This window comes from Triticum aestivum, chromosome 5B, assembly GCF_018294505.1.
Source record: "Triticum aestivum cultivar Chinese Spring chromosome 5B, IWGSC CS RefSeq v2.1, whole genome shotgun sequence".
In the NCBI taxonomy this organism is placed as follows: domain Eukaryota; kingdom Viridiplantae; phylum Streptophyta; class Magnoliopsida; order Poales; family Poaceae; genus Triticum; species Triticum aestivum.
In genome coordinates, this window is record NC_057807.1 from 706,582,509 (window position 1) to 706,609,786 (window position 27,278).

The window sequence follows — 27,278 nt, forward strand, 5'->3', positions numbered from 1 at the left end:
TTCTGTCCTCATAAGAGTAAAGGCACGCTAAGTAAATCCAACATACAGGCTAGTTAATATTGTGTGGTTTCCAGCAATATATTTCAACCTGAATGTTTTAAACAAATACTAACATTTGTAGGTTCGGTAGTTATGCTTTTTGCAAGAACATTGCTTAATTTCTAGGTCCAAGTTTTGAAGCCGTTCATAGTTCAGTCTAACCAAAGAATATGTTGTAGTATCATATGTTGCCATCATAGCCTAACTAGTTGAGTTAGTACATAATGAGAAGATAATGATACTGGTCCTGCTAATGGATTAATTAGCACCACCTTTAATCTATCAGTGACCCACTCAATTAGGTACTAGCTTTTTTTTTTACTTATTATTATATTAGATACAAAACTAAACAGCTCCATCAACCAACTGCTCATCATAATAATCATTTTCTTATCACTAGCTAAGCAACTGTACAGGCAACAACGTGGCCGCCGGTGGTCCTTCCGATCAGGCGATCACTCAGTCGGCGGCCTGCATCATGGACACAAGCGGCGCCGGCGCAGTCGTCCGGGAGCGGAACGAGGCCTTGGACTCTCCCCACCGCTCGAACATCTGCCGCTCCGCCGCGTTCACCTCGCACTCCGGCAGCGCCGCCGGGTACCGGTCCGTGTCGTAGCACACCGTGTACACCATCTGCCTCCGCCTGAACCGCCGCATGTCCGCGCGCTTCCGTGCCGTCATGACCGCGTACTCCGCCGTCATCAGCTCCCACTCCGCCGTGGCGCACCGCTGCGTGGAAGCGCCGAGGTGGAGCTGGCGGATGTCTGCGCCGGTGGCGTCGGCGGGGCAGCCGCGGAGCACGAGCCCCGAGAAGTCGGCGGTGAAGGGCCCGTGCCTGTAGTCCACCGTGTGCTTGCCGTTCTCGGTGGCCCAGGTGGAGCCATCCCAGATGGTCACGTACACCGCCATGGGCTTGGACGGGTAGTCAGCGCCCATGTCACTGTCGTCGCCGTCGGGACCCATGCCGCCGTCCGTAAAACGACGGCGACTACGGCGGTGCTGCGCCTCGCGGACGGGGGTGCCGTCGACGTAGAAAACGACGGAACTGGAGGACCAGAGGATGGAGAACCTGTGCTTCGCGGCGGTGGGGTCGAAGGGAAGCACGTACCGCTCCTCCCGGCCGCGCGCCGTGCTGCCGTTGCCGTACACGTTGGTCTGCATCCGCCACCGGTGGCCCGCGCGGTTGCCGAGGAACTCGAAGTCCAGCTCGTCGTGGGTGGCCTCGAAGACGTCGCCGTTGGAGAGATAGAAGGCAACGACGACGCCGGCCGTGTGGCCGGCGGGGAGCTTGACGTCCGCGCTGAAGAGCCCGTGGTGGTAGTAGCGCTTGGAGATGAAGCCGGAGCCGGTGCTGCGGTCCAGGGTGATGCTCACGGCGTCGCCGCCGGAGGAGCGAACCATGTTTGACTCGCCGAAGAGCGGCGCGAAGGCCTCGTCGAAGGCCACCGTCGGCACCTCGTCGAAACCCGCGGCCGCGCAGAACACGGCGGCATGCATGCAGGAGGCGAAAAACAATAGCAGCATCACCGCTGCTGCCGCCATGATCAGTCGAAGGATGGAAGTTTCTTGGCGCTGATCAATCGGCCGATGCACCTCCTTGAGTAACAATATTGGAGGAGACGAGTTAAGTGGAAAGGGGTTTGGATTTGTGTTTATATACGATGTGATGTCGCAAAAATTGGTTGGTTTGGGGAGTAGATAGGAACATGACGGTGGAAATGATAGGGAGGTTAGAGATGGTCGTAGCACCACGTAATAAGCTAGGTGGAGGTTGGAGATGGCACCGGCGGCGCCGCGCCGGTCCTTACCTGGTTGGCTGGGCTCACGGGACATCTATATCTATTTATCTAATGCAAGATTCCATTTTATTTTATACTCCCTCCGTCCCAAAATTCTTGTCTTAGATTTGTCCAAATACGGATGCATCAAGTCACGTTTTAGTATTAGGCACATCCGTATCTAGACAAATTTAAGACAAGAATTTTGGGACGGAGGGAGTATTTCATTTTTGCTTTTTGAGTAGGATATAATCTTCTGGATAGAAAGTTGTGGAAGTGTATTATTGTCTTGTTGAAAAGCCACCCATGCATATCTGTATGTACATTAATATATATATTTGCTTGATTGATTCCTTGATTGTTTTATCCAAGGAGTGATTATTTTCAACTTTTCATGGTTGGTTCTTGGTTGTGTAGGGTTGTGCGTGTGTGTGTCTAAAGAGTAAAGACCAATACATCCACCAAGATACAACTTTCTTGGAGAAGGAATGGATTTTGTTTAGTACTTTTCTTTTTTTACTTTTGCAAGATAAATCTCTTGCTATGAGTGCTCTATCACATAAATGAGGCTGCAGAAATTTAATTAGCTAATGCTTTTTATTTGCATATGCATATATATGTTGTATTTGATTTCTGTGTACATAAATATTTGCATATAATCAAACTCCTTGCACAGAACCTAGAAAAGGAAAGCTTGCTAGGGACATGTGGATATGATCGAAAAGAGCTGATTGGGATATGTTAACTACCTACATGCATAGCGGTTGAGTAAAGTTGAGGTCTCATTCACGGACGGTGCGTACTTATATAAGCGACGACGACTCATCGAGCCGCCAGCGGTTGTCCACTGTGCTAGTACAAAAAATAAATACTTACGCATGTCCTTCTCCAAATTCTAACATCATGTATGCATGCTTTCCACAGTAATTAAGCAACAATTTCAGCCTGCGTGCATAATTACTGTTTCATCTAGCCCAGGTAATCCCCGCATGCATGGTTAATTACTAGTTACTCCCTAGAGATTTCGCTAGGTGGACTACATACGGAGTAAAATGAATGAATCCACACTTAAAATGCATCTATATACATCCGTATCTAGTTCATAGTGAAATCTCTACAAAGACTTACATTTAGGAACGGAGGGAGTACTACTCTCTCCAATCCATAACCATGTCGCAGTTTTGTTCTCCCTCCGTCCCAAAATTTTTGTCTTAGATTTGCCTAGATACAAGAATTTTGGGACGGAGAGAGTACTAAGGTTGCGACTTATTTTGGATCGAAGGTTGTATTTTTTTTGATGGAAAATTAGTAGTTACTATTGGAGTACTAGCAAGCTAGTGATTCCTGAAATTTGAGTATGAACAGCTTTTTGTATAAGTTTAGGGAACAAATCATGTATCATATGTGATCATTGAACTGCATGTGGGGGTGCAACAACTCCTGTTGTGGTAAGATGCTAATAGTCCGTGGGTACTTAACAACAACACCTACTAACTTATTTAAGTGCATTTTGACGGTTATAATTAGTTCTCGTCAATCTTTCATCATGTGAACAATAGAACAAATATAACTATACACACATATGTTCCCATGTGAACAAACCAAAAATGGAGACGACAGAACATGGGCGATTGGCTGTTCTTTCTTGTTCCATTAGGTCTGATGAAACAAAGGATAGTTTATTAGTAGTAGCATGCTGGTAAGGTAGCTATCTGGCTAGGCATCTGTGAGTGAATAAATAAATGCATGGGTAGCTAAGCAAGGACGTGACACATATTGGCGCGTATTAATTTGTAATTAAGAGGCGATAAAAGGACAATGAGATGCGAACTATATACAACAGAGACGTGAGCGATCAACTACTGGTACTGCTTAGCTAGCAGCATATACACGTACACGTATACGGCCATGCATGTATGGTAGAGTATAATAATATCAATACGGATGGGACGGTGCAACCACTATAGGTTGATTGATTTGCCAGTTAGGTATACCTGAAGCAAGCCTTGGAGGCAATAGGTTGTCATGGATTCCCATGCATTCATTGGACACGCCTGGTCAACTACTTGCTAGCTAGTACACCCTCGGTTCATTAAGAAAAATCCAGCAGCATTTACCTGCTAGTAATAGAGGAGAGACAAGAGAGACACCTAGGGCGTGTTAGAAGAATATTGTGTTTAAGATAGAGATAGGAGTTAGAGATAAAATATATTAAATCATGTATGACTTGTCTTCTACTCCAAGTCTTTCTCCCTCACATGTACTTCTATATATACCCTACACATGGGTCAGGTCAATACAACAAACATTAGTCATACTACAATTTTCACATGGTATTAGAGCGGTTAGTCTTGAAAGAGTTATCTGGTGAAAGAGTTCCTACTCCTCCGTAGAGGAGCCGCGGGTTTTATTAATCGAGGGCAGGAATCACCCCTGCCGTGGTTTACAAGTCTTCTACCGATCGCTAGGATTCGGTAGGATGAGAGATAGGAGGTTACAAGGGAGAGGAAGAGATAAGTAGTTTAAGATTACAACATAATATATCTCTATGCCTAACACCCTCCCTTAATCTGAACTACCTATCCTAGATTGAGATTGTTCTTGAATGCTTCAAATGGCTTGTACGGTAGAGCTTTGGTGAAACCATAAGCTACTTGATCTTTAGAAGGAATAAAACGTATCTCCAACTTCTTCTCTGCAACTCTTTCCCGTACAAAGTGAAAGTCTATTTCGATGTGCTTGGTTCTGGCATGAAAAACTGGACTGGCACTCAAATAAGTAGCACCCAAATTATCACACCATAGGCATGAGACACGATGTTGCTTAACACCCAATTCCTCAAGCAAAGACTCAACCCAAATAATCTCTGCAGTAGCATTTGCCAATGACTTGTACTCAGCTTCAGTACTCGACCTTGACACTGTTGCTTGTTTCCTGGCACTCCATGAAATAAGGTTAGACCCAAAGAAAACAGCAAACCCTCCTGTGGATTTTCTATCATCACTTACAGCCTGCCCAGTCTGCATCAGAGATAGCACTAACCAGTGTAGAATTGGAACGTTTGAAATATAGCCCCAAACCTACAGTGTGCTTGACATACCGTATGATTCTTTTGACAGCTGTCCAATGAGCAGAAGTAGGAGCATGCAGGTATTGACATACTTTGTTAACAGAGAATGAGATATCTGGCCGTGTCAAGGTCAAATATTGCAAGGCTCCAACATCACTTCTATATCTGGTGCTTTCCTTCTCATTAAGTGGTTCCCCTTCATAAGATGACAGTTGTTCTGATGAGGATAATGGTGTGGGGGAAGGCTTGCGATCCTTCATTCCCATCCGAGCCAAGAGTTCAGTGGCATATTTTTCCTGTTTCAACACTATACCATCCTGAACCTTCTTAACTTCAATGCCTAGAAAGAAACTCAAATCACCAAGATCCTTTAAGGCAAATTCCGAGCTTAGGTCATGCAAAAGAGCATCAGTAGCATTCTGAGAAAAGCTTGCAACTATAATATCATCAACATATATGAGCACAAAAATGACAATATTTGCCTTATTGTATATGAAGAGAGATGTGTCAGCTTTTGATGCAACAAAACCAAGGCGTTTCAACTGCATACTTAACCTGGAGTACCACGCTCTAGGTGCTTGTTTCAAGCCATAGAGGGCCTTGTCAAGCTTACATACATAATGTGGTTTTTGCTTGTTTTCATAACCTGGTGGTTGCCTCATGTAGACCTCCTCTTCCAAAACACCATGCAAAAACGCGTTCTTTACGTCTAGCTGTCTCAAGCTCCATCCCCTGGACACAGCAATTGCTAGCACAAGTCTTATGGTTGCAGATTTTATCACAGGACTAAATGTATCCTCATAATCAATACCATAACGCTGCTTAAAACCTTTAGCAACAAGACGTGCTTTATACCTGTCAATGGAGCCATCTGCCCTTTTTTTAATCCTATACACCCACTTACAATCAATGATGTTTTTGCCTTTTTGATTTGGTACCAAACGCCATGTCTTATTTTTCATCAGGGTTGTATACTCCTCATCCATGGCCTTTTTCCACTTTGGATCTCCAAGTGCATCATCTAGTTTTGTTGGCTCTCCTGAAATACACAGCATACCATACGATATTGTGCCATCAGTTCTTATTTTTGGGTTCTTGATACCTTTTTGTAGCTGAGTTGTGACTCTGGATGTAGCTGGTTGCTGCTGTACACGCGGGCGCACGGATCCACTTGTCGCAGAAGATCCTGGAGAAGAGACGGGCGTTGCCACATCAGATCCTGTGGTCGCAGGTGTGGCATGTTCTTCCACGCCCGCACCATCTGTGGCCGTAGATGATCCCGTGCCAGTCGGGCCAGGTGGGCCTGTTTGTTTCATGCGCCCGCTGCGCCTCGCAGCGATTGGCTGCATGCGCGGGCCGCTCGAGGGAGATCCTCCGCGTGAGGACGTGGCGGCTGCGGGGCGGCTCGCCCGCACCTGGCTCTCCTGACCGACCGGATCGCGATCCGAGGAGGATATCCGCGCGTGATCCGAGGGAGATTGACGCGCAGGGGTGGCAGGCGCCGCCAAATCATCCTCGAACGCTGCGCCATCTTCGTCTTCTTCTTCTACATGAAATATAGCCTCATTTTGGATGGGATTTTGATCATTCTGACCGTTTTCTTCTCTGTTTTCTTCAGGTACCTGCACACACGGAAGACAAGAACTGGTTCCAGCAGGGATATTATCATCATGTTGGTTTGTGCAATTGTTTCCCCCATGATCAAAAGCTCGAAGTGTAGGTGGAAGAAGAAGAATCTCTTGACGAAGAAGAGCGCCGGCATTGGGATGGAGAGATTCAAAAGGAAAAACTGATTCATCGAACACAACGTCTCGAGATATATAAACTCGGCATGTGGAACATCTAAGCACTTGACTCCTTTGTGCATAGGGCTATAGCCCAAAAACACACATTTTTTTGAACGAAACGCAAGTTTGCGTGTGTTGTAAGGTCTTAAGTTTGGCCAACATGCACAAACAAAGACTCGTAGAGATTTGAAATCTGGTTTTGTTCCAAACAAACGTGTGATTGGACTTTCAAATTTGATGACTTTACTGGGTCGAATATTTATGAGATAGGTGGCAGTGAGAAAAGCTTCATCCCAGAATTTTAGAGGTATGGAAGCATTGGCTAGAAGTGCTAATCCTACCTCAACAACATGACGATGTTTACGTTCAGCCGACCCGTTTTGCTGATGAGCATGGGGACAAGAGACATGGTGAGAGATTCCAATTTTTTGAAAGAAGGAATTTAGTTTCTCATACTCACCACCCCAGTCGGTTTGCATAGCAAGAATTTTTGAGTCTAGTTGGCGTTCAACAAGATTTTCGAAGTTGGTAAAGACTTGAAAAACATCAGATCTTTTCTTTAGCAGATAGATCCAGGTGAACTTGCTATAATCATCAATGAAACTCACATAATAAGAGAATCTACCAACTGATGTGGGGGCTGGTCCCCATACATCTGAAAAAATAAGCTGCAATGGAGCAGTGGAAACACTTGTTGATATAGGATAAGGTAACTGATGACTCTTGGCTTGCATGCAAGCATCACAAATTGACTCAACGCTAGACTCATAAGGTAGTTTATTCTTGCTAAGAACATGCTAAACTATAACTGAGGAGGGATGACCCAGACGACTATGCCACCTTGCCGAGGAAGGTTTGGTGACACTCCATGCTTGTTTATTCGACCATGATGAAGATGAAGATGATATGAGTGCATATAGGCCCCTCTCGCATTTTCCTCTAAGGATGACTCTCCTCGTTGCCAAGTCCTTGATCACAAAAGAGTGAGGATAAAATATTATGAGAACATTGTTGTCAAGAGCAAAACGATGAACGGAAACAAGATTTTTGGAAGCATGTGGAACATGTAAGACATTGTTAAGATGTAGATCTTTTACGGGGGTTTTGACAATTGAATTTCCAACATGAGTAATGTCCATACCAGTTCCACTTGCCGTGTGTATCTGATCACCACCGTGGTACCTTTTCCGCATCGTCAGCTTGTCGAGCTCCCCTGTGATATGCTCAGTGGCACCGGAGTCGGCATACCAGTTGGTGTCGATGCCATAGTTGTTGGTGACGAGGTTGGCTGCCTTCTTTTCTTCATGATCATCATCGTACCGGTGCCAGCAGGCTCTTGCCCCGCCAGCATGGAACTTGTAGCAGATTTGGCACTCGGGGTAGTCGCCCTCTTGTTGCTGCTGTTTGTGGTTGAGGGCGAAAATGTTGGTGATGACCACCGCGGCCACCCCCGCGACTAGGAGAGGGAGAGGAGCGGTTTCCTCGACCGCGCCCCCCTCTGTTGCTTCGGCCACGGCCTCCCCTGCCGCAGGACTGCCCGCGCCCTCATTGGCAGAGGAGCGGAATCCTGCTGGACCGTCGCCCAGCATCTCCATCCGCTGATCAAACGCAGCGATCTGCGCAAAAAGGTCGTAGACAGTGATGGAGTTTTTGATGGCTCCGACCGCTGCCATGATGGGATCGTAGTCCCGATCAAGGCCAGCAAGGATGTAGTCCACCATCTCCGGGTCGGTTACCGGACGCCCAGCCGCAGCTAGCTCGTCCCCGAGGCTTTTCATCTTGGCGATGAACGCGTTGCTTGACATGTTTCCTTTCTTGGTGTTGGAGATGGCCATCCACAGATTGGTTATGCGGGATTGTGACTGCGCGGTGAATAAAGTGGTAAGAGCAGTCCAGAGATCGAAGGTACTATCCTTACCGATCACTTGCGCCAGGATTTCTTGAGTGAGAGAATTCAGCAGGTAGCTCAGAACCTGCTGATCCTTCGACAACCACGGGCCGTACAGAGGATTGAGCTCTATGGCCGTGGTTTTGTCCGCCTTGGTGACTTCGATGGTCTTTGGTGGTGCGGCGTCGCTGTCATCGAGGAGGCCGGTCACTTGCGCGCCTCGCAGTGCTGGCATGACCTGCGCCTTCCATAGGAGGTAGTTCCCCCTTGCGAGCTTCTCTGTTGGTGGAGCACCTAGGTTGAGGCCGACGGCGCTCGAGCTCGTAGCCATGGCGATGGAAGGGTGTTTAGGGTTTCTGGTTTGCTAGACGATAGGAAGAGACGTGGCTCTGTATACCATGAAAGAGTTATCTGGTGGAAGCGTTCCTACTCCTCCGTAGAGGAGCCGCGGGTTTTATTGATCGAGGGCAGGAATCCCCCCCGCCGTGGTTTACAAGTCTTCTACCGATCGCTAGGATTCGGTAGGATAAGAGATAGGAGGTTACAAGGGAGAGGAAGAGATAAGTAGTTTAAGATTACAACAGAATATATCTCTATGTCTAACAAGTCTCACGACGCCGATTCTAGGACTTCTCACCACTTCTGCAGCGCGCCGCCCCGGGAAGATTAATCTCTTCTCCTCGGGGGCGCGGCACCCGATCAATCAAAGGTTAGATCGTTCTCGTAGTTCAGATCCAATTTTCAAGTTCTTCATCAGTAGATCAATTTCAGGTTTAAAAATTCTCATTAGATTAGTTTTTCCATTAGCCACCAAAAGAATCCGGCGATCCCTAGATGCAATACGTCCGGCGTAGGCATCCATTCGGATCGCATACACGGATCTCCCGGCGGCTGCATCTGCATGGACTTCTTCGTCGATCTGATCAAGCCGTCGCCGATAAACCAGGAAGCGGCACAATCATGCGGCGCGGCAGGCTCGGGCTCTACATCGCTAAACTGCCCAGCCGCCACACATACAATCCGATCAGCGCGTTGCTCATGCAGGCGATCTCCACACCGACGGCGCCCGATGTACTTCACGGGCTGTCTCCGGGCATCAGGAGGGACCATGCACCGGCACCGGGAGGGCGGCGGCTTCCCGATCCACCCAAAACAAGAGGAACATGCCGTCCATGCGTGTTGGCAGTACGTGAGCAAAGACGAGCCAAGTGCAAATACAATTAACGATCGTCCATGTTCAAGTCTCCATGCAGGTTCCCCAGCCTCGTCACGGACTACACACGGACTCCACGATTTGATGGTGCACTTCCATTCAGTTTTCCGTCTACGCGACTACGGCACACAGCAGCCGTCTTGTACGCGTACGTGACTACGACGCACCGGCCGAACTCGTCTACATCGACATTGACCCGCTACTTCTGCATCGAGCCGGCTGACCTGCACCGACTGCACTGTCGCCCATGCAATCTTCGAGCCACGTCCACAAACCGCTGCACCAAGCTTCTGCACCAAACCTCATGCCGCGACACCAAGCTAGCTGTACATCTACGGGTACATCGCGCCCAACAAAAAAAATTCTTCGTCGAGTGCATCTACAAGAAGCGATCACGACTTGCATCATCCACATGCCAGGCCGGTGTGGAGAGAGATGCAATCCTTCTTGACTTCTCCGGCAAGACACGGCATCGACACTTCGTCGCCGCGGAGGGACGCCTTCAAGCGACGCATCATCGTCGACACGCCGCTGCTACGCCAACGCCGACACTTCATCGCCAAGGTCTTCATCAACGTGGTCTTCATCAACACACCGTCACTGCTTTGTCCACAAGATGGACACCTAGCGTCACAGACTTTTCTGCAAGACGCGACCACGACGACGGCAATGACCGCGTCACGACGACGGCATCGACCGCGTCATCCACGACAGCACGACTGCATCGACATGGCGTCACTACAGTGACGACCCTACACGGCCGCACGGTTCTGGCAAAACTGATGTGTGCTCGATGAGTTTCCTCTGGTCCTGGTCCTGGCAAAACTGGTGGACTCATCACTGACGGCACCCTCTGACATCCGCAAGGTGCATCGTCCACGACTGCAGCTCCGTCCTCTACAACATAGAGCATTTTTTTTGCGCCTCCGGCTTTGTGCGGCTTTATCATTCATGACGACTACTTCATTGACCACGACTGCCTCGACCACGGCTACATCATGATCGGCTACACCGACATCGACACACACGACCACGTCTACAGCAACACATCAGCGACAACTCCAGTCAATAGCGTCCGCGTCGTCACCAGCATCCACGCCACTCCCGCTGTGACTGCGGGAGGGAATAGAGGAGAGACAAGGGAGGCACCAGAAAGGGACGCAGTCACCGCCCTAGGTGTCGACCCACCAGAGACGTAGTGATGATGGCGCAGCGGAGAAGACGACGGAAACAAGACTTCCAACTCAGTCGTAATCGCCCGTTTCACTCCCGCTACGACTGAGGGGGAATGTTAGAAGAATATTGTGTTTAAGATAGAGATAGGAGTTAGAGATAAAATATATTAAATCATGTATGACTTGTCTTCTACTCCAAGTCTCTCTCCCTCACATGTACTTCTATATATACCCTACACATGGGTCAGGTCAATACAACAAACATTAGTCATACTACAATTTCCACACTAGTCACTTGAAATAAAAAAGAAAAGTTAAGTATTGGGCAGTCCTCATGCATGATTACGGACCTGTTCTATGGTACACGTAAAATAAAGTGTAGCTCATAGTATATATATTTTTCTAACTATGTGTAATCACAAGTAGTGAGAATTTAACTTGGGGATTTTCATAACATATTTTGCATAAACATCTCATATTATTGACTCGGGGTGAAAAATGTAGGAAAATAATCATGAATGCAGGTTATGAACTACCAATTTACAAAAAGATAAATAATACCATTCGTCGTGTCTTTGTGCGCATTTGGACGGAGATCAAGACTTAGATGGGTTTGACCGGTGTGGACATCACCGACCGGAGTAGCTTCGACAACGTCAACGATTGGTGGCATCACTTGGTAGGCGTCAACGGCAATGTGAGAAAGGGTCTCGCATCTCTCATCATGTTGGTTTCATGGAAGATTTGGAATGAGCGGAATGCAAAAGTGTTTAGAAAGGTGTCTTCCATGCCTAGAATCAAGGCGGAGGTCAGACTTTGGGGGTTGGCAGGAGCCAAACGTTTGAGTTCTCTTATCCCGCGAGAGTAGACTTCATGTAATTCAAACTCTTCTTAATTAATGAGATGAGGTAAATCTTTTGCCTTCGTTTCGAAAAAAAAAGACAGAGCACATGAAGATCTGTCCATCCAGGGTACACAAGTTGAAGATCTGGGATGCGAAACGCTATTTTCTTTTCCAATCTAAGCCCCCAATTTATTTTTCTATGCAATTTTTTTATAGTGTGGGTGGGCAGCGCCCCCCTCTACTGACCAACGGCAACGGCGACCAACATGTTAGCTAAGCAGGTGGATCCTCACTCTACCTCAGTATAACCTCACGTGGAACCACCTACTCTCTGCTCACCGTCATCACCAGAAGCCTTCTTTCTTCAAGGGCCAGGACAAGACTAACAATATTTATTCTCTTTCTCTTTCGAAATTTTGTTGATATGTTGGCTTTTCAAGGCCTCCTGCCATTTGAAAAAGGTTCTGAAACAAAACGGACCATTTCCTGCATTTCTAACAACTCATCACTAAACCTGGAGCCTATCCTAATTAATCTCAACTAAATCAACAAGCTAGCTAGCTATGGCTAGTCTAGGCTACTCTGAATCTTCGATCTACTAGGCCGGGCTCTGTTGCTACTACTGCCCCAGACGCTTGTTCATCGTGGGGGTCTTCATCTCCCATGCACGCAGGTTGGTGAGCTTGATGTCTGACTCGCCATTGTTGAAGACAAATAGGTGTGCGTTGTCCCCGACGGCCTTCCTCGGGTAGACCCTCGTCAGGATGCACGTCTTGCCGCCGGCGCCAAAACTTTCCACGACAGAGTGGTCGATCTGAAATGTATTCCGCGACATGGCTTACAACCCTCTTGCAATGGTGTATTCAGTAAATAACTAATTCAATGTAGTTTTTGTGGTTACGTACCAATGTCCTGAGGGCGATCTTCTTGGTCTTGGTTATGTCGACGTTGACGAAGCCGGCGAAGGTCGGCCTGTAGATCAGCGACTCGTACGACGACCTGCGTGATCGATCATTCAGGATTACTGGACCTAGAGTAATACATATACAAAAACGTGAATTGAGTGAGTTATATGCATGGGATCTACCTTGTAGGGTCGTTGCACATAAGCACGACGTAGCTAGTGTCGTTGTTCTTGAATACCCTGAAGAAAACAGCTGTTCTCTCCTTGAGGTCGTCAGAGGCGAGCAACCAGAGACCAAACGGCCCGACGCCGCCCTTAACATGTGAGTTGAGCTTCTTGCACAGCCCTTGCGCGTCTGTCTGCCACGCGGTGTCGAACTTCTCTGCCTTCTCAAGGTTCTTGATCACGAACGCCGCCTCCACGTCCGACTGGCATATATAGCAGTGGCTCATCATTCACTAACAATTCATAGGCGCCCCCGAGTTTATATCATGTGTATATACACTATTGTACTGACCTGCACGGATTTGAAGCCGTCGATCTTGAAGTACTCGCCACCCTTGACGGCCTTGTTGCTGACATTGACGTGCTTCGCGCGCAATGACTTGATCTCCTCTACCGGCCACTGAATTAGCTGCCTCCCGCTCCGTGACAGGAAGATCTTCCTCGGTATCGCCTAAAAATTCAGAAACAACAATACATTTAAATCTCAGTACGTGAAGAACCATATGAAGGTCAGGGGGGCGCTCCCCCCCGGCCTTGGAAACAATAGCAAAGACATTCTGTTCGTGTGATGCAAATGTGGATGTGTAGTGACCTGGATGCCGGCCCAACCCTTGTTGCGGTCGTCGGGGACAGTGTCGGATTCATTGGCCCAGCCCCAGAGCACGCGGCGCTTCTTGACCGGGTCATAGAACGACTTCGATGCATAGAAGTCGCCGTAGTCGTATCGGAGACCGTAGTCATTGTCTGGGAAGTCGAGGTCCGGGGTGTACCTGTCCTTGGCATGGTCGTACCAGCCAATGGTGTAGTACTCGTAGCGCGTTACGTCGAGGCTCACCTTGAGCACATATTTTACCTCCGCAGCGACTGTGCTGTCATGCAGCTCTCTGGTGTCCACACCGCTCCGGTGGTGACGTCTGCCGCCGGCCACCGCCACGGGGTAAAAGTCTGGGCACTCCCACATCCCCGTGAGCCCAGCGTGCAGCGAGTGGTGTGCCTTGATCCATCTCCTAAAGTCACGGCTCCGGTACAACACCGCGATCCCCCTCATGTTCTCCTTGCTGCCCACCACCAGCCTCCAGTGTCTGCAAATCAATCACTCACATCAGCGTGTAGCATAATCTTTATGTAAATATCAAGCCGACAAAATATTTACAAATGTATGCACACGTGTGTCAACATGGCATACGATACAATAAAAAGTGATGTGGATGGTAATGTACGTACCCGTCTGGCCCGTACCAAGCGGTGGTGGGATCACGGAAGGCGCTGGCGTTGATGCCGTGGTCGGGGTTGATGATGGGGTTATAGTCGGGCTTGACCCACTTGCGGAGGAAGGGGTCGGAGAGGTTGGCCGGGTACGCGACGTTCTGCACCTGGCGTTCCTTGGGGTCGATGCCTGTGTACATGATGACCGGGACGCCGTTGGGCAGAATGGTGGCGGAGCCCGACCAGCAACCGTTGATGTCGAACGGCTTGGACGGGTAGATCCCGGGCTCCAACGCCACCCAGTCGACGAGGTCCGTCGACACCGAGTGCGCCCAGATGATGTTCCCCCACACGGCGCCCTTTGGGTTGTACTGGTAGAAGAGATGGTACAGCCCCTTGTAGTACATCGGCCCTGCAGCATCCAGACGTTGAGATGTCATTGGGTCATACAATGTGCACAACAGATAGTCATGCAAAACTGATTACTGATTCGTCATTTGAGCAATAGATAGATGCCGAGATGGTCAATTTGTATGGGTGCACGTACGTACCATTTGGATCTGATCAATCATTGCATCGTCGTTGTGAAGGGTAGGTTCGATGTCATCCAATTAGCAGAGGTCACACAAAAGAAATTGTGTCGAGTGAGTAACATACGTACTAAAGAGACTGATGGTGAAACGAGGAAATATTTATTCCACACATACGTACCATTGATCCAATGCTTGGGGGGCTGGAAGTGGTACCCGGTGCGCAGCTCCTTGTCCACCTCCGTGGCCTCCAACGACTGGAGCTCCGGGTAGACGACATGCGACGCGTGGACCGCCAACGCCGTGCAGCACAACAGAGACACGATCAATGGCGCCGCCGCCGACGCCATCCTCGTTACTAGAGCAGAGCGCGTGCAATTTTGCAAACTAAATTAGGAGGACGTTTAATCCGCAACCTAATTTCAGATGCACGTGGGGGGTGCTAATTTCAGATTAAGAAGTCAACATCTCAAGCAGATATGGCATGCACGAACCTGGATTGGATCGGCCGATCTTGCGTCGCGGAGGAGGACGGGTGGATGGATTGATATGCGGAGGTTGAAGAGGAACGACGAAGGATCGGACATGGCTTGCTGGTGGATTTATAGGCCGGGTGGGGGGAGAGTGATAGAGTCGACGCTCGCGCGATGCGGCGGCGGGGTAGAGTCTTTGTGGATGAGGGCGAGGAGCGAGCACGTCGGGAGCAGTTGAGGACGAGGTCGCTCGCTCGACTGGGGCTGATCCGTTCGTGCATGGCGGCGCTCGTTTCTTCGCGCGCTTCGTTCGGTTCTGGGCCGCCTCCGCTGGCTAGGCCCAAATTCGTAGTAAAATCTCAAACACCATACATGGGCCCAAGTTCGTAGTAAACGGGTTCTTCGCGACAGCAAACACTCTGCGCTTCAGCTGGGAAGCTTCTATGCACCAGTTTTAGAAGCGTCCATGCATTTTCTTTTTCTTTTTTTTTTCTCTTTATTTTCTGTATCAATTTTGTTGTTTTTTTGGCGTTTTCCTTTTTATCTTTTGCTATTTATTTTTATTTATATTTTCCAATATATGTCACTTTTTCTGAATAAGTTAAACAGTTTTTAACAAACATTGAACATTTTTACCGTACGGGTTGAAAGTTTATCCTAATACATGTTCAACATTTGCAAATTCGAAATTTTTTATATGGAGATTGAATAATTTTCAGACAGAACTTGAATTATTTTTAAATACTAGTTGGAAAGTTCCAAATACATGTAGAAGTGCATGTTGTAGCCAATGCAACCAAAAGACCGATCTGATGGAAGAGACTAGGCGATACATTTATACGTCAACAATACATATTGAACTTTTTTTCAAATGTGCAATGAACATTTCAAAAATACAGGTGAACATTTTAACATATTTAACATTTTTGCATGAATTACGAAACATTTTAACTCGGAACCTGTGGGGTGTGGGAAATATCCTCGTCAGATGACCAATTGTGTAAACTTACTTAAAATGTCACAAACATATTTATGATGTATGAATATTTTATGTCGACGGACAATTTTTTCAATCATATGAACAGTTTTTACAAATTCTGTGAAGAAAATATTCATTGTCAAGATTATTATTAAAAAAAGCATGTCAATATTTTTGAACGTGCAAACATTTTTTAAATGCCATGAACACTATTTCTATATGATAGAAGTCTTTTATACTGCATTATCATTTTTTTAAAGGAGCAATGAAGACTTCGAAAATTTGAAGTAAATTAATTTTGGAATATATGCATTTGAATATTTTGAAATATAAAACAAAGTAAAAATAAATAAAAAGGGAAAACACGAACAAATGAATGAAAGAAAAAAATGAATGAAACGACTGCTACAGGGCTGGCCCACTATGAGGTTGCCTGAGGCGAGCTGTGTGTTCGTCTCCCTTGCTGGTGAGATACAGACGCTCCCGACATGAGCTGACTCACATCACACCCCTACAGACAGGCATAATAATATCATGTCCTATTCTCGATTAACTCATTTTTGCGTGTGCCTATTTCACTTATCCTTTTGCTCTATCTTCTGAAATTTAAATTTTTGCCACCGGGTAGGGAGAAGAACGTTATATGCCTATACTGTGTTGATTCAAATGCCACGACGCGGTCTCCTTGGGCCCTGGACATTGATGCATCGGACAAAGCACCACCCCGCCGCCTTCCTTCTTTCCCATTGCTTTCCTCCGCGGATCCTCTTTGGGGTATAGCAACCTTGCGTGTACCCCTCAGGGAGCTCCCATGTGGCAGCTTAAGCGCCACATGGCGGAACAGCCGCTCACGCGCCCATGCCCATGGGACAGCTCATATCGGAGGCGAGCCTTCGACCGTGACTGGTTTCCTCCTAGTTGCTCCATCGCATTTTGACCGGTCGCAGCTGAATAGTTGACTGGTCAACCGTTGACTTTTGGAAAAAATACGGAAAATGAGAAATAAAAAAATTCATGACAAAAAAATGTTCATGGATTTAGATTTTTTACCAAAAATTAAAGAAAACCCATGAATTTGAAAAAAATATCTATGATTTCAAATAAGAAATAATCAAATTTAAAAAAGTCAATGCAAATTGAAAATAAATTCATCAAGTTTGAATTTTCAAATATTGAATATTATTTCAAATAGTGAATATTATTGAAATCCGCTAACACTCTATAAGTTTTGTGAATTTGTTTTTTAATTGTAAACAATTTTTCAGGCATCCGAACATTGTTTTGAAATTATGAACAGTTTTATTGAAATTATAAACATTTCTGTGAAACTCATGAACAATTTTTTGAATTGGTAAATTTATTGAAAATCTGTAAAATAGTTTTTAAATGGACAAACATTTTTTGTGGTTTTGACGAACATTTTTTAAACCAACGAACATTTTTTGGAAGCGATGAACTATTTTTTAAATTTGCAAACATTTTATAACTTTAACAACATTGTTTTAGAATTCATGAACCTTTTTTTGTTCACTGAAATTACTTGAAATTCACGAGAATTTTTAATACGCAAAATTCTTAAAGAAATTATGAACATTTTCTATTTCCCGAACGGTTTTTGCAAATCATGAATTTCTTTTGAATATACGCATAATATTTCAAGATCACTAACGTTGTTTAATCTGCGAACATTTTTCTGAACCATGAACAGTTTTTGAATAGACAAATATTTTATAATTTCTAGAAAATTTTATTCAAAATTCACAGTATTTGTAATTTGGAACTTTGTTGAAATCCTGAATTATTTTAAAGAGGAAAACACGAAAACTTGAAAGAAAATGGTAGAAAAGGAAATGAAAGAAACAGGGGGCGTTCCGCATCTTCGCGGCTTGCACTGAGTGGTATAGGAAATCCCGTTTTCCTGCTCCTCGCATGGCCGTTGAAAGTGCAACTATCCCTAGATGGTTTTGGTAATTCATAACAATATATAGCTCATTGAGCTAATACTATTTCAAGACTATTATTTCAGGAAGCTCAATGAATGGCATGGCATGGATGATGAAAGTGGATCCCTCAAATTATCAAGGACAAAGGATTGGCTCAAGCTCAAAAGCTCAAGACTCTACATTTTATATTTCAGTGATCCAAGATCACATTGAGTCTATAGGAAAAGCCAATACTATCAAGGAGGGATGAGGTGTTGCTTAATGAGTCTCTTGCTTCATGTGCTTAGTGATATGCTCCAAAACCCTCAACTACTTTCTCACATCCACATATGACCTAAACCTAAAGCCAAAATCGGTCACATCGATTCTTTCTATCCGGCGCCACCGAGTTCAGATGTCATAGCCACTACCACAAACCCTAGGCAAATCGGTCTCACCGATAGGGATCTCGGTCTCACCGAGATGAGATTGTAATCTCTCTATTTCCCTTCGTAACGTTTCGGTCTAACCGAAGTGAGGGATCGGTCCCACCGAGATTGTAATGTAAACTCTCTCTTTCCCTTTTGTAACATTTCGGTCTCACCGAAAAGAGCAAATCGGTCCCACCGAGTTTACCTGACCAACTCTCTGGTTAGCTAATTACCAAAATCGGTCTTACCGAGTTTGTGTAATCGGTCTCACCGAGATTACGTTATGCCCTAACCGTAATCATATCGGTCCTACCGAGTTGCATTTCGGTCCTATCGAAAATCCTAACGGCCACTAGGTTTACTAAATCGGTTTGACCGAGTTTCACTACAGGAAACAGGTAATTTGCCGTCTGTGGATCACAGACGGCAAAGACGTAAATCCAGACGGCAAAGAGTTTGCTGTCAGGAAGTAGACGGCAAAGTCAGACGGCAAAGATTAATCGGCAAAAAACACTTTGCCGTCTGCTATTTTTTCTAGATGACGGCAAAGACTTTGCCGTCAGCCTATACTGTTTGCCGTCAGCCAGCAAAATCAAACGGCAAAAAATGGCAACAGACGGATGAACGGACGGACAGACGGCAAAAGATTACTTGGGTCATTAAAGGTACGATTTAGGGCCTAAAGGCTATTGTAGAAGTATGCATACCTTGCGTCGTCATTACTCACACGATCGGTGGAAGATAGTAAAACAGGACCATGTACACTCATGGGCTATACATGCGTGTGCGAAACTGCCTTATTGCTATTTCTCGTTTTTCATCTAGATTTCTTTCATTTTCTCTCGGATTTTCACTATTTTCCAATACACATTTTTCGTATATATCTAATACCCTTTTTATGCATGTTTATCATTTGTTAAATACAAGTTTAACATTTTAAATACATGATCACATTTTTTCTATTCACATTTTTAATGCTTAATTAACACTTCTCAATCCTAGATTAACACTTTTAATACATGGTCAACATTTTTCTATAATTTTTTAATATTCTTGAAATGCTTGATTAACGTTTTCAAATATAAGATTAACATATTTTTATATACAAGATTAAAAAAATTGAATAGAGGTCACCATTTTTATACAAATTGTTAACATGTTTTTTTAAATGCTTGATTAACATTTTTTTTCCAAATACAAGATTAATTTTTTTTTGTATAGGGTCATCATTTTTCCTATATACGTTTAACATTTCTCACATGCTTGATCAACAATGTTCACATACTTTTTCAATAATTTTTCAGTTGCTTGATGAACATTTTTTCAATTGATTAACATCTTGTAGTACATGGTCAGTATTTTTTTCTATACACATTTAACATTTTTCAAATGCTTGATTAACATTTTTTACATATTTGTTCACCATTTTTTCAAATGCTTGATTAATATTTTTCATATACCATTTTCTGTATACGTGATAAACATATTTTTTATACACATTTAACATTTTTCTAATGTTTTATGTAGAGGGTTTTAATTAATATATAGATTTATAATATTTTCAAGTAAAAAAATAAAAGAAAATAAGAAAACATGAAAATAAAGCAAAAAAAACGTGGTTGCGCCCGTGAGCACCTGGGGCAGCCCCCCCCCCCCCCCCCCCCCCCCCCCGCCCCCCTTCATTTCGCTATTAGCAAAAAATAGACGTGCCCTGCTTATTGCGGGACCGAAGAAAGCCTAAAATCACTAATTGAGGAGCACTCCTTCCAAACATTATTTTCACCCTCCCCGGGTTGCCACAAGGGGCACGCTGCATGTGCGTCACTTGTTGCAACCTGGTAGTTTTTCTCTTTTTTCGTAGATTCGTTAATTCAAAACGTTTTATCTCTTAAACCATGTGGCCAAATCTCGAACCATTTTCACCATGGATTTCTCGCATCGAGATCTTCCAATTTAGATCCAATGTTGATAGGTTTTGATGAACTTTTTTTCACAAAAAAAGGACAACAAAATCGGGCCAGGAGCATTTTTTTCCTTTCCGAAACCCGTTTCCGAGAGGCACGGCCGTGCCTCTCACGGAAGCAAAACCGTGCCTCACACGGAAGGAAAAAATACATTTTTTTTCGTTTCTGAGAGCACGGTCTTGCCTCTCGCGGAAGCAAAACCGTGCCTCTCACGGAAGGAAAAAAGACGCATTCGCTTTTTCGTTTCCGATAGGCACGGCCGTGCCTCTCACGGAAACAAAACCATGCCTCTCGCGGAAGCAAAAAAAGGATTTTCTCGCGCGATTTTTTTTCATAATTGTTTTGTCCAAAAGCTAAGAAAGACAGATAGAAAACCAAAATGCCAAAAAAGACAAGAAAAAAACCATCTGAAAATACGAAAACACGTGCAAAAAAATTTAAAAAAAATCGAAGGGAGCGCCAAGTGATGCGCTCTCAGCCCACCCCAAGTGACCCTTGGGGAGGCTTCGAAGGAGCGCTCCTCAATTAGTTGCTCTCAAGAAATCCTCACCTAGAGTGTTTTGCTTAGCGGGCTGGCCAAACAGTACCTCTTTCCTTAGAACCCTTCTACGGACCGGTTATAGGAACATTCTACTCGGTTTCGAAAGGTTCTTCACTTTTTTCTGTTTTTTCTATCAGAATTATTTTTATTTTTTATGTTCAGTTTTTCGCATTGTCATTTAAAAACATATTGTCTTTTTTAATTTACCCTTTTCGTAAATACATGCTGTAATTATAAAAAAAATGTACATAAGGTTTTTAATACATGTGAATCATTTATCAGATACACGTCGAGCATTTGAAGTTCAGGTTCAATAGATTTATGAACATGGGTTAACATATTTATAGTGAACACTGAACATTTTTTTATATACTGGTTTATCATTTTTTAGACACTCATGGAACATTTTAGAAAATGTCATGAACATATATTTAAACGTGAAAACATTCTTTACATGTCATGAATATTTATTTGAATGGTACGAAACATTTTTTAAAAATTACTTGTACAATATTTCACAACTCATAATTTTCCTTGCAAAAATGTCATGAACCTATATTTTTTTTAAACATGAATACTTTTCAAATGAGATAAATATTTTTTACTTTCAACAGCATATTTCTAAACATATGTACAATTTTAAATTGTCATAAATAGTTTTTGAATCATAGGGAGTTTTTTAAACTGCATGAACAAACTGTTACATTGCACGAATATTTTTATTGTGCGGTGAACATTTTGAAAAACCAATTAAATTAGTTTTCGAAAATTATAAGCATATTTGATTAAAAATTTTGAAATAAAAAATAAGTAAAAAATAAAAAATAAAAATAAATGAGCCGAGCGCAGAAGAGGAAGAATGGAGAAGCAACTAGGGCAGAATAGTACAACATTCCTTTACGCGAGACGTCATTCTGTCTCGCTATAAGTGAGACATAGATGTACCTGCTAATGTTGACTTGGTGGCGTGGGCCATGGGAAATTATATGTATCTCTTATAGCAGTACATATATGCAGAAATCGCCGACTAGCCCCAGGCCATCAGTGGAGGTTGTAGTTATGGAGGAGGTTTCCTCCAGATTTAGGAAGCTTCTAGAAACTTCTGCTTGGTTTTGCCAAGATTCCAAAAGGTTCTTGGTTTTTCACCGATTTTTCTTTCTGTTTTATGTTTCCCATTGTATGCTTTATGTTTTTTTCCTTTTCGAGTTCATACACTTTTTCAAACTCGTTAACTTTATTATATTTTTTTTCAAATTCATAAAAAAATTCTGATAAATTAAATGTTTTTAAAATTTGAAAAAAAATCAAACTCAGGAATATCTTTCAGTTTCATGAACATTGTTTTGATTTTACAAACATTGTTTTGATTTTACAAACATTTTTTGAATTCTTCAATACATTTTCATATTCAATAACATTAATTCAATTTCACAATATTTTTCAAATTTCACAAGCTTTCTTAATTTTTTGAATATTTAATTATTTTTTGAATTCATAGACAACTTTGAATCCATGGATACAATTTAGAATTCATCATCATTTTTAAAATTAAATGGAACCTTTCAGAATTGAATGTTGAATGAAACATCAGTTGAAAAAAGGAACTAAATACGGCCGTTAGTTAAAGAAAGAAGAAAAAATGTTTTTTTTCTCCGTGGCAATAAAAATAGGAACTAAAATGAAGTGGAAATGTGCGTTGGGCCAGGCCCATGTAGCAAACAAATGAGGAGGACAAATGTTAGCTCACAGTGGCAATTGCCACAAGACAAGTGTATCAACTGTAAATCTTGACAAAAACGACTCAACAACTCTGGACACATGCCACAAGATAAGTGCATCAACTATGAATCATGACAAAAGCAACTCAACAACTCTGTCTCCAATGGATCATGCTAGTCATTCACTAGGAGACAAATGGAGAAGCATAAAGAAGGATGTGGACAATAGGAGGAGAAGACAGATCCGGCATAACCATGGATGTACTTAGGTATATGGACAAGTGAAAACGACACGACCACCAACAGAAAACAGTAGGAACCAACCAATGCCAGCCAATAGCCACACAAACTTACAACGAACATGCATTCCAACTCACGGAAGCCTATCTAACTACCTACCTTGTTAATAGCATTATATATCCCATCTTCATTCACGTTGCTCGCTAGGAAACATTTGCGCTCTTTGCCGCCCGTCGATGGGGATGACCGTGCATTTGCAAGGTGAGGGATTCTTTCTTACTTGTCCCCTCCCAAATCAAACACAATCGAGAGATTCTCAGTTCAACTGGATGTTTGAGTTAAATATAGTTGTTGCATTCCAATCCAAACCGCATTTCGTGCATTACTAATTGGTTTGATGTTAATATTTTCTTCGTTGATTTTTGGTTTTGGGATATCTAAATGGAATTGCTGCCTTGTGTTTGATGTCAATATTTGGCATGCTAATTATTAGCAAATCTAAAAAGTTTCCTACCAATTGGTTGTCTATCAAGTGGTTCTTGCCAATTTCTAGAAAGATTGTCAATTGTTGGCAAATTTTTAATTTTGCCAAATATCGCATCAAACCAATTAGTACATCCATCGATTGAGTAGTTCATTCGTATTAATATCCATCTATCCATCTATCTTTTCCTGTGAATGCCCAAGTGTTAATTTGACTAACTTTGCTTTATAAATGTTCCTTAATTGTCTGCTGCTTGGTTGGATGCTGCTGTTGTCAACTTACTCTTGATGTGTGTCTTGACAGTGTAAGTCCATGAATCATTCCATTATTTGTTAGGTTCATTAATTATTCATTTTGTTTCTTATGATTAATTAGTGTTATGCAATTACAGCTGGCTTGCTGGCCTTGCGTGTATGTTCTCCACCAGCATTGTTTTCCAAATCCTGGTAAGCCATGTCCACTCAATTGCCTCTAAATCTCCTTTTTCCTTCTACAAATTGAATCAGGTCTCTGATATTAATCTTAGAGAAAGTACAATGTAAATCTATTAACTAGTTTCTACAAAGTATCACCCCTAAAACATATCCTGTATATTCCACTCAACTGAGTATATTTCAATGATATCCTATAACTATGTTCGCTTTGAAACCGTTATAATAAAAACAACTAGTTTTCGTACTGCTAGTTTTAATGTATTTGAAATAGCAAAGGAAATTGTCGTCATAGCCGATATTATCATAAGACTTTGTGAATATGATAGGATAACACTGGTATGAGTTTCGAAATATTTGGTCATCTCAGAATGATTTTTCCTTCTTCCTATAAGTAGGACCTAACTTGACCTTTCATGCTGGCCCCGAATGTCTTAGGTACGACCTTGTAGGAATGGAGAGGGAGTCTTCTTCTGCCCACAATTTCCAAAGGTCCCCTCCATTGTCAGCAAGAGGTACAGGACTGACTACCACTTCCAACCCCCGAAGAACTGGATCAATGGTACGTTTACCTCTGATTCCTTTTTAAGTTTCCTCTATACTTTCTGTTGAATTTTGTCTGTGACCAATCAGATATATTTGGTGTGCTTTTCTTGTTCTGTTGGTCCAAGTTAAATTGGTCAATGTTTCGACTAATTGGAATATTCAATAATATACTTGTTAAATCTAGTAGCCGATCTTAATTTGGTGTGCCAATATTCAATAATATACTTGTTAAACCAAATTATATTTAGAAATGTAATATGAGATTAAACATGGATGTGTTTGCATTCAATAATGTACTTGTTAAATCTAGTAGCCGATCATAATTTGGTGTGCCAATATTCCATAAACTTTTGTACCATTTTACCAATAACCAAATGATATTAATTGTACATTTGTTGCACATTGACATTCTCTCACTTTTTCATATATTTGATGTATTGGCAATGCGCGGAAATCTACGACAACAAAAAGATATCTCCGGCATAAATAAAAAGAAGAAGAACTGCAACATTCTATATCTTATATTGTCTTTATAAAAAATTCAGGGTCAATGTACTACAATGGAGTTTACCATGAATTCTACCAGTATAACCCCAATGGCTCTTATAATCCCAATATCTCCTATAACATTGTTTGGGGCCATTCGGTTTCAACGGACCTCATCAACTGGATCAATCTTGAGCCCGCAATAGAACCGGATACCCCAAGTGACATAAGTGGTTGCTGGACTGGCTCAGCCACAATTCTATCTGGTGATCAACCGGTCATCATATACACTGGTCTCGTCGACATACAGAAGCATCAGGTCCAAAACATTGCGCTTCCAAAAAACCGGTCTGATCCATACCTGAGGGAATGGACCAAAGCACACAATAACCCAGTTATCCAACCGGTCGTACCAGGCTTGAACTCGAGCCAGTTCAGGGATCCGACAACCGGTTGGATCGGACCAGATGGACTATGGAGAATAGCAGTTGGTGCTGAGTTGAACAGCTATAGTGCTGCACTTTTGTACAAGAGTGAAGACTTCTTGAATTGGACTAGAGTTGAACACCCACTATATTCATCCAATTCATCCAATATGTGGGAGTGTCTGGATTTTTTTGCAGTATTGCCGGGAAGTGGGGGTGGATTGGACTTGTCTTCAGCAATCCCAAATGGCGCCAAGCATGTCCTCAAAGTTAGCATGAATTGCACTGATGACGTGTACATGATTGGGGTTTATGATCTCAAACGTGATGCTTTTGTGCCCGATACTGTCCTAAATGACAGTCGGCTCTGGCCGAGGATTGATTATGGGAATTTCTATGCTTCAAAATCCTTCTTTGACTCAAAACATGGCCGAAGGATCATATGGGCTTGGAGTAGCGAGACAGATAGTTCTTCAGATGATGTTGCAAAAGGCTGGGCAGGAATCCATGTAAGAAAATTTACCCTTAATTGGCTGTAATTGCATCAAACCAAAAAACTGATTTAACTGATGTAACAAATCAGTGTAACATATTTAATCTCATTTTTTTATTATTACATTTAGTCAATCCCAAGGACAATTTGGTTAGACAGCCATGGCAAGCAGTTGCTGCAATGGCCAGTTGAAGAGATTGAGTCCCTTCGAACAAATGAAATCAACCATCAAGCATTAGAGCTGAAGAAGGGAGATCTATTTGAGATCAAGGGAATTGAGAATTTGCAGGTAATTTCCTTTTCACAAACGTGCTTACCTGGTCTTCCAAAGAATTTTTCTTACCTCAAAAAGCTAACCAGGCACATCATTTTCTTGAAACAGGCTGACGTCGAGATAGATTTTGAGCTGACGTCCATCGATGACGCCGACCCTTTTGATCCTTCCTGGCTTTTTGACGCTGAGAAGCACTGCCGGGAAGCGGGTGCGTCAGTTCATGGTGGCATAGGGCCATTCGGACTTGTTATTCTGGCCTCCGACAACATGGAGGAGCACACTGATGTGCACTTCCGAATTTACAAATCACAACAAAATTACATGGTCCTCATGTGCTCTGATCTAAGAAGGTTAGTGCTTATATTTTTTTTCCCTAGTCTTTTCCATAAATGTCCATATCTATTGATGTCTGGAAATTAAAAGGAAATATTTTCATTTGTTTTTGTAGGTCTTCCCTGAGACCAGGACTGTACACACCAGCCTATGGGGGCTTCTTTGAATTTGACTTTGAAAAGGAAAGAAAGATATCTCTCAGAACTCTGGTGAGTTGGGAGGCTTTGTCATTTATCTTATTATTCACTTCATGACAGAACTGAAAATCAACAACGCCATGCAGATTGATCGGTCTGCAGTGGAGAGCTTTGGCGGCGGTGGCAGGGTCTGCATCATGGCTAGAGTTTATCCAGTGGCGCTTGCCGATGACATCAGCTGTGCCCACATGTATGCCTTCAACAATGGAAGTGCCACGGTCATAGTGCCGCAGCTTAGGGCATGGAGCATGAGAAGAGCACAAGCGAGTTTTTAATGCAGAAGAGCAATTCTAATTGACATGTGATTGGAGGACCATCTTAATCTAATCACTTGTTGATTTCAATATTTAGCATGGGTAGCTGAAGTAGAGACAATTGGTAAGTAAGCATAGTATGTGCTTATTGTCAGCATTGGCATCAATGCCCATGTTTTATGATTTAAATTTGCAGAGGTTCGGAGTGAATAATATGAGCTTGTGCATGCCAGAATTCCTGATGAAAATGTGTTTGTGCTTGCGAGATTGTAAGATACAGTACTGCTCTTCACTGTGGTCCCTGAATGATATGGTTTAAGGACATTTGTTGCTTCAGTTTTGTAGTAGTTCGGCTACCACCAGAATATTCAAAAACACAGAATGAAGATGTCAAGGTTAGAACCCCGTCAAACAAAAAACTGAAAAGT

At 43.4% G+C, this 27,278-nt stretch overlaps 3 protein-coding genes across 4 annotated transcripts; 1 reads left to right on the forward strand and 2 right to left on the reverse strand.

Annotated features, from left to right (window-relative positions):
- Positions 1–267: 267 nt before the first annotated feature.
- Positions 268–1,838, reverse strand: LOC123114423 (probable xyloglucan endotransglucosylase/hydrolase protein 30). Its single transcript, XM_044535884.1, has one exon. It carries the CDS (start codon positions 1,579–1,581, stop codon positions 499–501), a length of 1,083 nt encoding a protein of 360 aa, XP_044391819.1. The 5' UTR covers positions 1,582–1,838; the 3' UTR covers positions 268–498.
- A 10,335-nt stretch (positions 1,839–12,173) lies between these two features.
- On the reverse strand, positions 12,174–15,268 carry LOC543415 (beta-fructofuranosidase, insoluble isoenzyme 3). 2 transcript variants are annotated; one of them, XM_044535886.1, is made up of 9 exons: positions 15,154–15,268; positions 14,841–15,075; positions 14,681–14,689; positions 14,148–14,541; positions 13,516–14,005; positions 13,216–13,374; positions 12,882–13,126; positions 12,700–12,793; positions 12,174–12,608 (listed from the first exon to the last, which is right to left on the reverse strand). In XM_044535886.1, the coding sequence occupies exons 2-9, from the start codon at positions 15,007–15,009 to the stop codon at positions 12,414–12,416; spliced, it is 1,755 nt and encodes a 584-aa protein (XP_044391821.1). In that variant the 5' UTR covers positions 15,010–15,075; positions 15,154–15,268; the 3' UTR covers positions 12,174–12,413. The 2 variants fall into 2 exon arrangements, with proteins under 2 accessions (XP_044391821.1, NP_001414916.1); NM_001427987.1 differs by having other exon boundaries at positions 12,209–12,608; positions 14,841–15,017; positions 15,154–15,203.
- A 7,857-nt stretch (positions 15,269–23,125) lies between these two features.
- On the forward strand, positions 23,126–27,085 carry LOC123114424 (beta-fructofuranosidase, insoluble isoenzyme 4). The gene is made up of 8 exons (XM_044535887.1): positions 23,126–23,188; positions 23,803–23,857; positions 24,281–24,404; positions 24,934–25,808; positions 25,923–26,081; positions 26,175–26,416; positions 26,515–26,608; positions 26,683–27,085. Exons 2-8 carry the CDS (start codon positions 23,825–23,827, stop codon positions 26,869–26,871), a joined length of 1,716 nt encoding a protein of 571 aa, XP_044391822.1. The 5' UTR covers positions 23,126–23,188; positions 23,803–23,824; the 3' UTR covers positions 26,872–27,085.
- Positions 27,086–27,278: the final 193 nt, after the last annotated feature.

Bases quoted from the DNA above. Each gene is read 5' to 3' on its own strand.
- LOC123114424 (XM_044535887.1), top strand. From the start codon at position 23,825: ATGTTCTCCACCAGCATTGTTTTCCAAATCCTG. The intron at 26,417-26,514 runs GTTAGTGCTTAT...TTGTTTTTGTAG, and splicing joins ATGTGCTCTGATCTAAGAAG to GTCTTCCCTGAGACCAGGAC. The intron at 26,609-26,682 runs GTGAGTTGGGAG...AACGCCATGCAG, and splicing joins AGATATCTCTCAGAACTCTG to ATTGATCGGTCTGCAGTGGA.
- LOC123114423 (XM_044535884.1), bottom strand. From the start codon at position 1,581: ATGGCGGCAGCAGCGGTGATGCTGCTATTGTTTTTCGCCTCCTGCATG.
- LOC543415 (XM_044535886.1), bottom strand. From the start codon at position 15,009: ATGGCGTCGGCGGCGGCGCCATTGATCGTGTCTCTGTTGTGCTGCACG. The intron at 14,006-14,147 runs GTACGTACATTA...ATTGATTTGCAG, and splicing joins GCTTGGTACGGGCCAGACGG to ACACTGGAGGCTGGTGGTGG. The intron at 13,375-13,515 runs GTCACTACACAT...CTGAATTTTTAG, and splicing joins AGGGTTGGGCCGGCATCCAG to GCGATACCGAGGAAGATCTT.